At 39.8% G+C, this 13,097-nt stretch overlaps 1 protein-coding gene across 4 annotated transcripts in view; it reads left to right on the top strand.

Moving 5' to 3' along the window:
- The window catches only part of RBMS3 (RNA binding motif single stranded interacting protein 3), a 711,100-nt gene that overhangs the window by 639,165 nt on the left and 58,838 nt on the right, over positions 1-13,097 (top strand). For 3 of the 4 annotated variants that reach the window (XM_050891487.1, XM_050891489.1, XM_050891488.1), the window contains 3 exons: positions 148-194; positions 8,190-8,286; positions 10,940-10,990. In XM_050891487.1, the coding sequence (XP_050747444.1) occupies positions 148-194; positions 8,190-8,286; positions 10,940-10,990 (195 nt within the window). The remainder of the gene's footprint in view (positions 1-147; positions 195-8,189; positions 8,287-10,939; positions 10,991-13,097) is intronic. The other variant, XM_050891490.1, reaches the window with a different exon arrangement.

Raw genomic sequence — 13,097 nt, 5'->3', positions numbered from 1 at the left:
TGAGCTTTCCTGGAGAATTTAGATTTCCATCTAAGTTGCATTCAGTTTTTATTCATATTGGCTTAGAATATGTTTAATGTCTTTTTTTTTTTTTTTCTCCCCTGCAGTAATAGTAAAAATCTGTTTTTCTTCCCTAACTATGTGCAGGCTGGCATGGCTTTGACTTACGATCCAACAGCTGCTATACAGAATGGGTAAGGAATGCATGTTTTCTTATGCCTTTTTAAAAATTATTTTGAATGCCATCTTCTGTTTTCTCTTTCTGTGGTGAAACTTATTCAGAAGCAAATTCATTCAGTCGTATTTTGTCTGAAGCATGTAATGCTATATTGTCAAGTTCTTCTTTTAGTTTCCCTTTTGTTTTTATGCCCTCTTGTTTGTAATATCCATTTGAATGGGAAGTTGTTTTTCCTAATAGTTTCCATCTCTATTTGGCAAATGCTAGTGGATGTTTTTTTAATCTCTCTCTGTCATGAAGTGGAAACCAGTAAAGTTTCCCTTTACTGACTTTGCTTTTGTTAAAATAATCATTGAAGATTCCAGCATATTTTGGATAAAAGAGCTGTTATTTCATCTGGGGTTCTCTCTGCAGGCTGGCTGGCTTCCATGGCATTGTCTGAATAGAAATGCCAAATCGGGAGAAAGCCTTAAATTAGTGTGTAAGCAGATGGGATTTAGGGGTAAAATTCTGAGCAACACTCTTCATTTCTCAACTACCATTTGCCGACACAAAGAATTGTAACTTTTTTCAGATTTAGCAGAGAAGTTACATCATTGTATTATTTACCTGTATGATTACATTTCCAATTATTTCATGAGCTAGAAAAACAGAGTCTTGAAATCTAGCTATTCTTTCAGATAGGTTAACAACAATTTGAAGAGAAGCAGGAGGTTCGGCTCTGAACTCTTTGACAATCACTCTTTGATCAGAGGGATGTTTGATATGATTATCAAATTCCATGCATACTCCTGTCTGTGTTCTCCAGCTGAACGGGAGATGTATTGATATAGATGAGAATGGGTTTATTTGTTAAATATTTGTTAGGGCACTGCTAGTTGAAGCGCTTAGGAAAAAACTGACATTGCCAGTAGTTTTTAAAAAAAAATCAGTGATAATAGTTAGTATATTTTGCTTAATTGCCCTTTACAAGCAGTAGCTTTGTAGGACTCGTGATATCCCCATGTTGTGGAGGAAGTGGCCAAACCAGAGCAACTCAGAAAAAAGAGGGGTTTTGCAGAACTGTGATTTCAGAATCCTCTGGTTCTGTTCCCTGTTCTGACCTCCCAAACAAATCTTTCTTCTCTATCGTCATACTTTTCAGCTGGTAACACATAGGCTACAAATAAAACTGTCACTAGTTCATAATCCACCAGTGTTTCGTCTGGACAACTGGCTTTTATTTCAGATGAATTCCTGCATGTCAGTTGCATGAATGTTTTGGAAACTGTAATTTGAATGATCCTTTGAGATTAATATAATTTTACTTCAAGAATAATTTTCTTTGAAATTATGAAAGTTATCTCAGAATCAGACATGATTTGTATCAAAGAGTACCCATACTTGCTCAGGTGTTCAGGCTGCTCAGACGATTTGGTCACTCAATTGTTTGAACATGCTGTTACTGATCATTGGGAAAAGAAATAGTACCCAATGGAGAATTTCAGCTCTGCAGTTTTTTAAATGTTCTTTTATTTGTAAAGCATGAAATAAACTACAGCACTGGATATCTCTCTAAAAGTGACAATTAATTGCCGCTTTGACATATCTCTTCTTTCTAGAGTGTCAAAATGTTTTCAGTTTCATCAGGACAAAACCATCTCATTCAAAATGCTCTTATGGTGAGATCTTGATTGTATGCAGTATCACGAGGAGAAGCTCTTACTATGCGGAAAAATTGATTTGTCCGCCAAAAGTTACACAACTGTTGTTCCATCCTTGGGCTGCATCTTTAAAATGTTGTCACCTGAGGATCACCTGGACTCTTTGGTTACACAGTTTCTTTTTAGCTCCCCAGGCATTCACTTAATAGTCTTTAGGTATCCTGTAGTTACAAATTTTTACTTTGTTTCATGAGCCTCTTTACTTGCAAGTACAATAAAAATCTAGCTCATGGGTTTTATTTTAGCTAAGTCCGGGAGCACCTTGATGCTTTGCTTGTAAAATGTGCAAAAGTGATTTGTTGCTCACTGACACAAGACACGGGTATCATAGCAGGTGTGTGGCCATGGTGAAAGGGAGTTAAAGGCTCTTAAGCACTATAAAGTAAAACAGGATAACTTAATCGCCAGTGAAGGGGCGTTAGGCAAACACATTGCTCTTCCTCCCAGTGAGGACGGTCTGGAAGTAAGCACAAAGCTGCTGCTTGCAGCCCCCTTGTGTTGATGGTGTGCCCATACCAACCCTGTAGGTAAAAGGCTGCATAATACTTCGGCAGTAAGGTGGACCAAGCCGTTAAGGTTTGCATGGAGCAATGTTACCAAAGGTCTGTAAAACAAAGACCGCTTCCTTGTAACAGGCCTGTTGGGTGCAGCAGTCAGGTTAAGTGAATGTTGACCCTGCATACAGCTCAGGACTTGTTGATGAGGTGTGATAAGCATGAGTTGCTCAGCCCTTTGGGTGCCCGCTGGCGTGGAGCTTCGTGAACTGAGGCTGGAGATGGGAAATGTAAAGATACCCAAGCCAAGGTGAAGATTCAGGTGAGGTATTACCAATAAAACTTAAAAAGAAAGAATGACTGCACATGCTGACGTCTATTAGAGTCCTTTATAGGGTTGATAGATGCGTTTTGATGCATGTAAGTTGCTAGGTCTGTGCAGGATTATATGGAGGATGGAAGCCTACTAGAGAGACATGTCTCTGTGGGTGTCACGGGGTGGTATTTAAAATTCGCAATTCCTTAAGAGGCATGGATTATATTAAGTTTTGGGTTGGGGCATAGCCAAACCTCAGGGAAGAAGCTGGTCTCTTGTATGTTGTCCAGATGAAAAGGTGGGTTCTCATTGCTCATGGTGTAGTACTATCACTTTTATTACTGTATAACTGCGTATTTGCATTGAAAATCTATGGCAGGAATAAAACAGAGTGAGAGAGAGGCTTTCACTAAAAATAGGTAAGATTTTTTTCCCACAAAGGAATAGATAATTTTCTTCTGAGTCTATTACATTGTAAAGCTTGATTCTCCATTTCATTATATTGTTTTTATGCCCATGTAACTCTGTTTAAGCATCCAGTGGAGTTACATCAATGTGAAACTGGTATAATGGAGTGGAGAATCTGGCCCGTAGTGTACCATAGCATTGCAGTATGAGTTACTGAAGACGTGATAACCACACACTCCAGTAGATAAGCTCTTTTCCCCTGCCAATCTCTCTGTGCCTTTTTTGTTTTATAATCAGCCTTTTCTGAATTGCATTTGCAAATGCACTCAGGTTTTATTTTGGGGAGTAGTGTGCCTGTTGTAATATGCTATTGATTTTTCAATTTGTGGTATTAATATTGTTTTAGTGGTTTAATGCACTCATACAAAGAACAAAATAGAGCTCTTGTACTTGCACTGTAAGGATGCTCGTTTAAAATGTTCCTGAGTCCTCCTGGCCATTTGACTAAGATTGCGATGTACTGTATCAGTTTAATGTCTGATATCTGGGGGACTATACTGTGCATTTGCTGGCCAATGGGCTCAATATTCAGATAGGTCTTTTTCGTCTCAAACATCTGACTGTGTGGCTTATTGCAACAGAAAATTGCTGCCTTGATAACGCTTGGTAATACTCTTACATTATTTGAGCCCCAGGATACTCTTTATGAATCTAACTTCTTCAGTACTGCCCACAGGCACGAGGCATGAGCAAATGGTGTTTATTGCAGTGCAAATAGGATCTTGCTCTTGTGCAGATTCTGTGTGGAAGCTTGCACATTCCCCCATAGGATGGGAACCATATGGATTTTTTTTTTTCTATTTTTTGGCAGGGAAATAGCGACCAGACGCTACAGATAATGCAGTCCCCAAATGCGGAGGGAGGGTTGATGTAGAAGGGGAGTATGTGCTTTGTCTGTTAAGCAACAGAAACTGTTTGTAAAGCATTGCCTGTGTGTGCCTGATGATGTACTGGGAACATGGTTCTTTTTAACATCTCTTAAAAACATTTTCTTCTGAGCCCTTTATAAACCCCTCTTCAGGAGCATCCAGGAACATCTTTTTGCCTCCTAGTGACAAGTTTTCCCTGTGCTTATGGAATCTGGGCATGCTGAAAAGGTCTATTTTTAAACAAGGGCAATGTCCGTTTTGCCTCGCCCCTGCCACCTGCCTTTCTACACTTTTGCTTCTAGCGTTGCAATTGCAGCTGAGGAGCAGGGACACTGGCTCGCACCTGCAAAAAACTGCACGGGCAAATACAAGGATGCAAACTGCATTTGCGGAAAATGCAGCTGAGCCTTTTGGAGAGCTCTCCATAGAGCCCACAGGTCAACTACCACAAAGTCTACAACTCTCAAAGCACCATACCAAATACTGTACATTTGAATGCCGGGAAACTTGGGGGCATAACTGAATGTATCTAAAATGAGTCAAAGCCAGTATAATTCATATCTCTTTCCACTCCTCTTTCTGATGTACATATTCTGATGACTGAGAATCCTGTATTCCCTTGGACTTACTTACAACATGCATCTTCCACCTCATTTCACCTCTCCCTGAGCCTAAAGAAAAAAAAAAAGGGAATGCCTAAGATCAAATATGGCAAGGTCAGCAGCTGCACATCTTGTTGGGATGCTGTAGGGTTTACACCAGAACAGGCCACTCTTGCGTTTTTCCTCCTCCTGTCTTTTATTAGGTCCCCAGCATGTCACTTATGCCAATTGCATTTTAGGACATTAGCCTATTTGTATGTAAAGGGAATTTGGGGAGATGCCTCTGTGTGCCATGGGTGAGAGCAAGTTGAGCCCTCTTTGTGAGTGGGCCCCACCAGGGCAATGCATGGCTCCAGCACTGTGGCAGATTGAGCATCCCACGCCTGGGGGGGGCTCCGCTTGAGTCTGTCCCCAGCAAGGACACCCCCACCACTGTACTTCACGCGTGGCAGATATCCACATCCTTTTTTTAGATTCCTTTGGGCACAAGTGACGCTGTGGCAGGAAGACAAGCCTTTGTCTCTACGTGTAAGGGATTCCTGATTGCAAAATGTTTGACCTACAGCCTGTCAGTGACTCAGATTGTTAAACTTGATTTATTATTATTAAAATTGAAATATATGAACTGGATTTTCTCGCATTGTCATTAGCTGCGTCAGATTTCCTTCCTTTCTCTTCTCTGACACTCTGGTGCATGAATTTTCACAATATAGCTGAGTGTCCTGATAGTATGTTTTATTTGATGCTTATTTGAGAGCATTCCAAACTGCGACAGATAAATGGTATTGGCAGGGGTGTTGGAAGGGTTGTATTTTTCACATTACCAGAGTGTATATTCTACAGGCTTATGTACTATTCAGATAACTGCATCTCTAAGCTGAAACTGAAATGGTTAGCTGTCTGTCAAGTTCTTGGCTTAGCACACGTTTTCTGTAAATTTGGTAGCATTTGCTGGGATTTATTGGAGAGTTTATTCCAAAGAGTCAGCACTACTTCCAAATGGAAAGTTGTTTCTCCCCTGCACCCGTCTTTGTCTGAGCAGTTCATACACGGTATGAGTATGAGCGCAGCATCAGTGCCAGGGTGATGGACAGAATGAGAACAGAATGAACAAAAATATGTTGTTTTCTCAAAAGAGTTGTTTTTATACTGCCCTTCAGTTTAAGAGGTTTGTATGTATTTCTATACATTTGTCCTGGTTTCAGCTAGGACAGAGTTAATTTTCTTCCTAGTAGCTGGTATAGTGCAGTGTTTTGGATTTAGTAGGAAAATAATGTTGATGATAACACACTGATGTTTTTAGTTGTTGCTAAGTAGTGTTTATGCTAAGTCAAGGATTTTTCAGCTTCTCATGCCCAGCCAGCAAGAAGGCTGGAGGGGCACAAGAAGTTGGGAGGGGACACAGCCAGGACAGCTGACCCAAACTGGCCAAAGAGTTATTCCATACCATATGAGGTCATGCCCAGTATATAAACTGGGGGAGTTGGCCAGGAGGGGCGGATCGCTGCTCAGGAACTAACTGGGCATTGGTTGGCGAGTGGTGAGCAATCGCTTTGTGCATCACTTGCTTTGTATAGTCTAATTCTTTTAGTATCACTATTGTCATATTATTATTATTATCATTATCATTACTTTTCATTCTTTTCTGTCCTATTAAACTGTCTTTATCTCAACCCACGAGGTTTTTTTTTCCAATTCTCTCCCCCATCCCACTGGGTGGGGGGCAGTGAGGAGCGGCTGAGTGGTGCTTAGTTGCCAGCTGGGATTAAACCACGACAACATTATACATTTTACCCATAGAGTAAGTTCTGTCAGTCTGCCATTGACTGTTTTCATTTGCTGCACACACCATTTCTTAGTTCATCCACTTAGCAACAGTACAGCCAAAGTGATTTCTGGTTAACCTTGATCTGGGAGAAGACCACTGTAACAGGACTTAGATAACATATGCATCATGCTGATGCCATAGATGAACCTGGCTAGTGCTATACAAATCCTTTCCCCCCCAATGTTGTATGAACTTAATGTTTGATACAAGCAGTGGGGTACAAATGCCTCTAAGATCTCATAATAGGATATATATAAAATTGGGCAAAGGCACAGATTTAAAATAGTCTCTGTGCGAGCATTGTAAGGGCAGATAAATGTTCCTAAAATAGCAATATATTTCTATTAAACAAAAAATCACTCAGACGCCACCTGCTGCTTTTGGCTTTTAAAATCTTATTTGGAATAGAGAGAACAAATGATTGCTTCTCTGTCTCCCTCTCCCCTCCTAACTTCGACTGTTTCCACCCAACCTTCAAAGACGGCAGCCTGTTTTTCCGAGGCTATTGGTTGGATGAAGTTGGTGGTTATTTGAGCCTGCATCCAGAAGGAATGCATCCAGTCTGAACTAGACTGATTAGTACTAAATCCGGGATGCCAGGGCGATCAGGAAATAGCGCACTTGTTTAAACACCAGTAATGATTTTTTTGTTGCATGGCTCTCATGGAAAGCTACTGTTGATTGCCTCAGCATGGGGACAAAAAAACCATAAAAAGACAGGGAGTGTAATCCACTTCACTGTTACAGAGTGAGCATATGTGCAACATCTTCTGTTACTCGTAAGATTGGTACACGCTATATGAGAAGGATCTGCATGGGGTTTAAATCAGACAAGAGAACACTGCACAGGAGTGTTTCTCTTGGAGCCCAAAATATCAGCATTTTGACAGCTGTAAGACCACAAACATTCTTTTTTTAAGCAATTTTATTTTTCTGGCTTACAGTTAAAACTGTAAAAAGGGCAAATGCAAAACTCTTTAGAAGCACACACATATTACGTACTTACACAATCCACCAGTAGCGGTATTTTCCAAGTGATAATTTTATCAATAATCATTAACCCACAGAGAAGGAGAAGGAATATAACATTTATTACCATCAAGCAAGAGATAGTGCAACTTTGGTTCATAGCATGCAACAGTGGAAATAAAAACAACTAAATCTGAGATTTTCAGTGCTGCCTGGGGCATTTAGACTCATAATTCCTGATACGTTTCACCAGAAGGTGGGTTTTTTGCTCTCTGCCTAGATGAATATGAAAATTTCAGCCAGAGTTTTTGTAGCCATCCCTTAATAAAGTAATTCAGGCATGTATACGGAATGCATTATTCTCAGCACTGAAGCATTAAGATTTGAAAACAGTACCACATATAAAAATAAAATCAGTAATATTGTCTTCGATATCGCATAAAAAATTTCCTTTCACTAGCTAGCACTCTGGAAAATCAGCTGTCTTTGCATTTCAGATAATTACTTCTTGTATCGTGAAGTTCTATATTTGTGCTAGTTGAAGTGAAAAAAATACGCTTTGTGTAAATATTCCTCCTCCTTTCCATTTTCAGGATCTGTTCAGTGAAGCCATCACATCTTCTTTATTGTGGTTTTGGAAATAGATGGACATAATTACCTGTGTAGACTCTTTTTGTCTTTGCCCAGGAGGCAGTGAATTAGTTAGTCAGAGCCTAGCAGTTGAAAGGTTCAAAAAATCTCGCTTTTGTTCTTTGTTTGCAGATTTTATTCCTCACCGTACAGTATTCCAACAAACCGCATGATTCCACAGACATCAATCACGCCATTCATTGCTGCTTCCCCTGTCTCTACATATCAGGTACGTCAGATTTGCGCTTGTCTACTATGTTTCCCAGTTAATTATGTCTTGGATGTGGATGAAGGCAGAGTGTATACCACAGAAAATTGTGTGAGTGCTTGCGCTCAAGTCACACTTTAAACAAAAGGCTTTCTAGTAGTATTCAGGTATCATTTGGTGTAGGGTTTTAAGTGTTCCCTGCATTCTTTACACCAGCAATGAAAGCCACCATAATTTTTTATTTCAATCAGCTTCTCTAGTAAACAGCATTTTGCTTCATTTCCAGTTGACAACAGCAGAAGCTTATCATTCTTACTGAAATGTTTTGTCATTTTGGCTCCCCTTCATTAGCCAGAAGTTTTTTAAATGCGTTTTTTTATAATTTATGTTGACTGCGTCATATTTTGACCTTTTGACCTCAGCTGTATTTGCTCCAGTAACAGCATCCTTTAAAAGCGCTCATTTTTATCCAATAATCCCTGACAAAGCAAGTTACTTGAGGATAACTGTCCTCATATCCTTCTTTAGTCTCCCACACATTTTGTTGTTCAGAATTTCTCTTTTCAGCATATCCCTCACAGATCTCCACTGGGAAATTATTGCCATGCTCTGGCTTTCTGAGATGGAAGTCAAAACCAGGTTGTATAGTTTTATTATTAGCTGTTCTCTGGGAACATATCACTTCACTCTGAAGCTGGTCATTGGCTACACATTTTCCCATTTCAGTTATTTCTGTCCTATAGCATCAGTGCTCTACCAATCCTGAGTCCTATCTGAGATAAGCTACCCAAACTTGCGAAGCTGCATGGTGGGTTGTTCTTAATGTTAGGCTTGGTTTGTTGGGGGGTGGTTTTGAGATGGTATGCTGCTGCTTACAGGTAATTCTGGGAGGTTGTGCTTGCACTTACTGTCTTTTAAACTTGATCTTCAAAGATAAATGATTCTTGTAATTTTCTTTGGCTTTTGTATTATTTAATTTTAGATGGCTATGTAACACTTGCGAAACAAAAGTTGTTTTGGTGAGATAAATTCAGTAAATTTCAGTAAACAGCAGCACCAAAGAAATGTCAGTGCCAGAGACATAAGAGTGCAGCTCACATGCACTTTTCTCAGTAGCAAAGCGGGCTTAAGAGTCATACCTCCTCCCTCTTATTCAGGCCACTGAATTCAGGCTCACTCAGCCACTTATTCCTATCACTGCTCCACAGTTCACAGTTGCTCCCTTCTCCCATCCTGACTTGAACCATTGCATCGGTTCATGGTTTGATGCATTTGCATGGTTTGATGCATTTGCACCAAAAACATTGATTTTTATTTTTTTTAACCCGTATCATTCTCCGTAGATAGTTTGCAGTGTAAGCCCAAAGGCATTTGCCCTGGCACAGAGGAAGAACTGCAAGGGTGCAAGAGTGGGAGGAATGAACAGCAGCAAGCTATGGCAGCTCTACTGTATTTTAAGTAGTGGGGATTCACAACAGAAAATTTTGTAGTAGAGGTGTGTTTGCATGTGTGTGCGCTGGTTTTGGTTCTAAAGATGTTTCACTGAACTTGCTTTTCAACAAAAAAATCTGCTTTGATAAACTTCAACAAGTGCTGAAGCACACAATTATACAATTTATTCTTACCACTTGCTTCATGAACAAAATCACAGGGCATATGGAGAATCAGGACCTTGTAGGTTTCTCCTAGTCATCCCTGCTTATGCTCAGTCTGAGATGCCACATGCCCATCTCTGTGAGCCTGGGGATAGCTAGTGAGGTGCCCACTGATGGCTGTAGCACAGCTATATTTTTTGTGTACTTCCTGTGTGTTGTGGTGCCCAGACTGAAAGGCAACTGCCCAGCAAAAGGAAACTAGGATACACAATTCTTGGGGTTGAGTCTGAGTTATGATAGCATGTGGGCCATTCACACTTAGCACAAGAGGGAGTTGTGGCTCAGAGATGCCACCACAAATGCGCAAGCACTCTGTAATGCATTTAGTTGTTAGTAAAATTGGTATATCCATGGAATCTGTTACATGTCAGTTATAAGGCAGAACAACAAAGAAAGACTTTGGTGAGGCATATAGAGTTCTGGTGGGAATGGACCCCAGGATGCCCAAGGTAAGAGCTGATCCTGGGGGGCAGGGACATCTTAAGCCAGCTTTGCCATGGAAGCTTTCAATTAGAATAAGCTTCAAAAACTCTTAATTAGATCTGCAGTTCTTACTGAAAACGGAATAGATCATTCTGGGATCTCTGAAAATGTTTTACCTTTGAAAGTTCATACAGGTACTTTTGAAAATAAACTTTGAACATTTTATGTCTCCTGCACTGTCGGTTGGATGACATGTTCATGATTATATTGATGGATGAAAGCAAACAATACAAATGAAAAAATAGGACAACGTGGAATATTGAAGACTGCTTTATGAGATAAAATGGTGTGGATCATAGAAGTGGTGCAATCACTCAGACTTCTGACTTTGGTAGAAAACATTATCAAATGAAATTTGAAAGCTTCTTCCTGTGTCAATAACTTTATGAAGCATAAATGAATTTTGCATTGAGTTACATGACTTAAGTCTTTTGCAAAAATTAGCTCTGTAGTTGTAATAGAAAGAATATTTTCAAGTAAAGATTTGAGTTCTGTTTTAAACTTTTCTGTGCTAATTAAAAGTATTTGATGTGCAGGTCCAGAGTACTTCATGGATGCCTCATCCGCCATATGTTATGCAACCAACAGTAAGTGGATACTTGCTTATATCCAGCTAAAAGTGCTTACACTGTAGCCTTGCCCTGCTTGTCAGCCACATTAAAGTCCTAGGTCATGTAAGAGCAGCCAGCTGCTCTCATTGACAAGAGCCCTCTGCTGTAAAGATTCTGCTTCTTTAAGGAGCACCATTTGGTTTAGTGAAAAGAGGAGGATGGGTGATGTTATCTAATTGCATTGATTATAAGAGAATAACAAGCTCTAAAGTATTGCTTCTGAAGCTTTGCTTCAGGGACTGCAAGATAACTGCATTCCTGTATACTTTGAATTGCCAGGATCAACACATGTTACCCCTCCCTTATATGCTTATCCATCAAAAAAGTCCTTTGTAGTTGTATATACTTTAAAGGATCCTCAATGCCTCAGTAATGCATTTCAAGTACTGGAAAAGGGTAAAGCACAGCTGTTTTACAGAGTCTCTGCCAAATCTGAATCTGCTTTATGATTTGACCAGTCAACTCTTTTTTTTCTCCCTGAGTAAATTGTCATCTTTCATCAATTTATAACTACTACTTAAAGCTGCATTACACTTCTACCAGCATTCATTAGAAGCAGTGCAGGTGATTTTTTGTTTACCTCACAGAAGAGTTTTGATGCACTTTGCCTAAATATTAGCAATATACCAGAAGGAAACAACATACTGAATCCCACTATGTACAGATTGCTTTAGTTTTGTTTCCTACCTTTGATCAGATTCTCAGGTGTGGATCCACTTAACAGTGTCATTAATCAAAATTCAAATATGTACTCCACATAAGCATCAATACACTGATTTATATGAGGAGGGTAAAATTAAAATGAAGGTGTATAGTTCAGGATTGTTTGTTACTCACATTTGTGTTCAAATATTTTTACTTCATAATAGAGTAACTTCTGGTGGGAGTTAGCTATACGGCAACGTGGATATAATTACACTACATACCCGTTTAGTAGCACAGGACTCTCGTCCCAATTTGAAGCCCCCTTCCACATCTCTCAACTTTTTGGAGACAAGTTCTTCAGTTTTCTCTCACCAGACCATAGTGTGGGACTGACTGTCTCCTGGAAGCCCAATTCCTACTGCTGCGGTGCTGTGCTCCTCTCCAGACCCTGGTGGAAGTTTCCATCTCAATGGAGTAAAGCTGCTGCTGTGTTCCTTGTAGGGAGATGAGATGTATCGAACAAACTCACAGTTAAAATCAGTCCTGTATTCTAATATTTGGATTTAATTGCAGCCACAAGAAATCTTAGATGTGTGTGTATGATGCGTTATCAGACTTGTGGAAGCCAGAGGATCTCTGATCCTTGCAGAAAGACTCCCTTTCTGAAAGGGAAACTGAAGCACTTTACCAATCCCAGGTTTTGTGTATATGTATGTTTGAGTTTTATTTGACAATGTTCAGCAAAGCATTTTTCTGCAGTACTAGAAGAGGTATTTTGGTGTGGTAATTGGATGTATTTACCCCTTGGTAAAGGGCTGTGAAGAGAAAAATAACTTTTATAGTGAGTGGCACCCTCAATATGCCAAGTTAAATTTGTATTCATTGCCAGCCAGCGAGTTGTGTCAATGAAAGGATGTGTGCTTGTAGGTGGAAAAGCAGAGGGACAGTGGATAAACGGTATAACGTTTCAGTTCCAGCGTCATTGCCATTGTGGGTTAGCTCCATGTGTTGTCTGTAGCAATACCAGTCTCTTCACTGAAAGATTTTTCCCATGTGTTTCCCAGGATTATGTTCTTAAATAAATGGACATGAGGTATTTAGTACTGAAGAAGTATAAAAGCAAAAAGGCAGAACTACCATTCCCCAGGTTTCATTCAGAGATGAATTCTTCATTAGAAATGTCTGAAAAGTTGTCAGAGAATTACTACACAGAGGACTCAAGAGGCATCAGAATTAATGGCCTGTTTTGAAAGAAAATAAAGAATCTGTGTCTATTGTAAGTTTGCTGTAGTTTCGTGCCTAACTATAGACTCTATTCTAGGCACCTCCATAGCTTAAAAAAAAATGAAGAAAAGATTACGATAAAGTTGGCAGAATTTAAGACGTGAGTTTTGGTAACCCTGTGAGCTGATGAAACTGGGAACTGTCTAATTTGGTT

The sequence above is a fragment of the Gymnogyps californianus genome, chromosome 2, assembly GCF_018139145.2.
Source record: "Gymnogyps californianus isolate 813 chromosome 2, ASM1813914v2, whole genome shotgun sequence".
NCBI lineage: Eukaryota > Metazoa > Chordata > Aves > Accipitriformes > Cathartidae > Gymnogyps > Gymnogyps californianus.
This window is presented reverse-complemented; position numbering and strand designations above follow the sequence as displayed.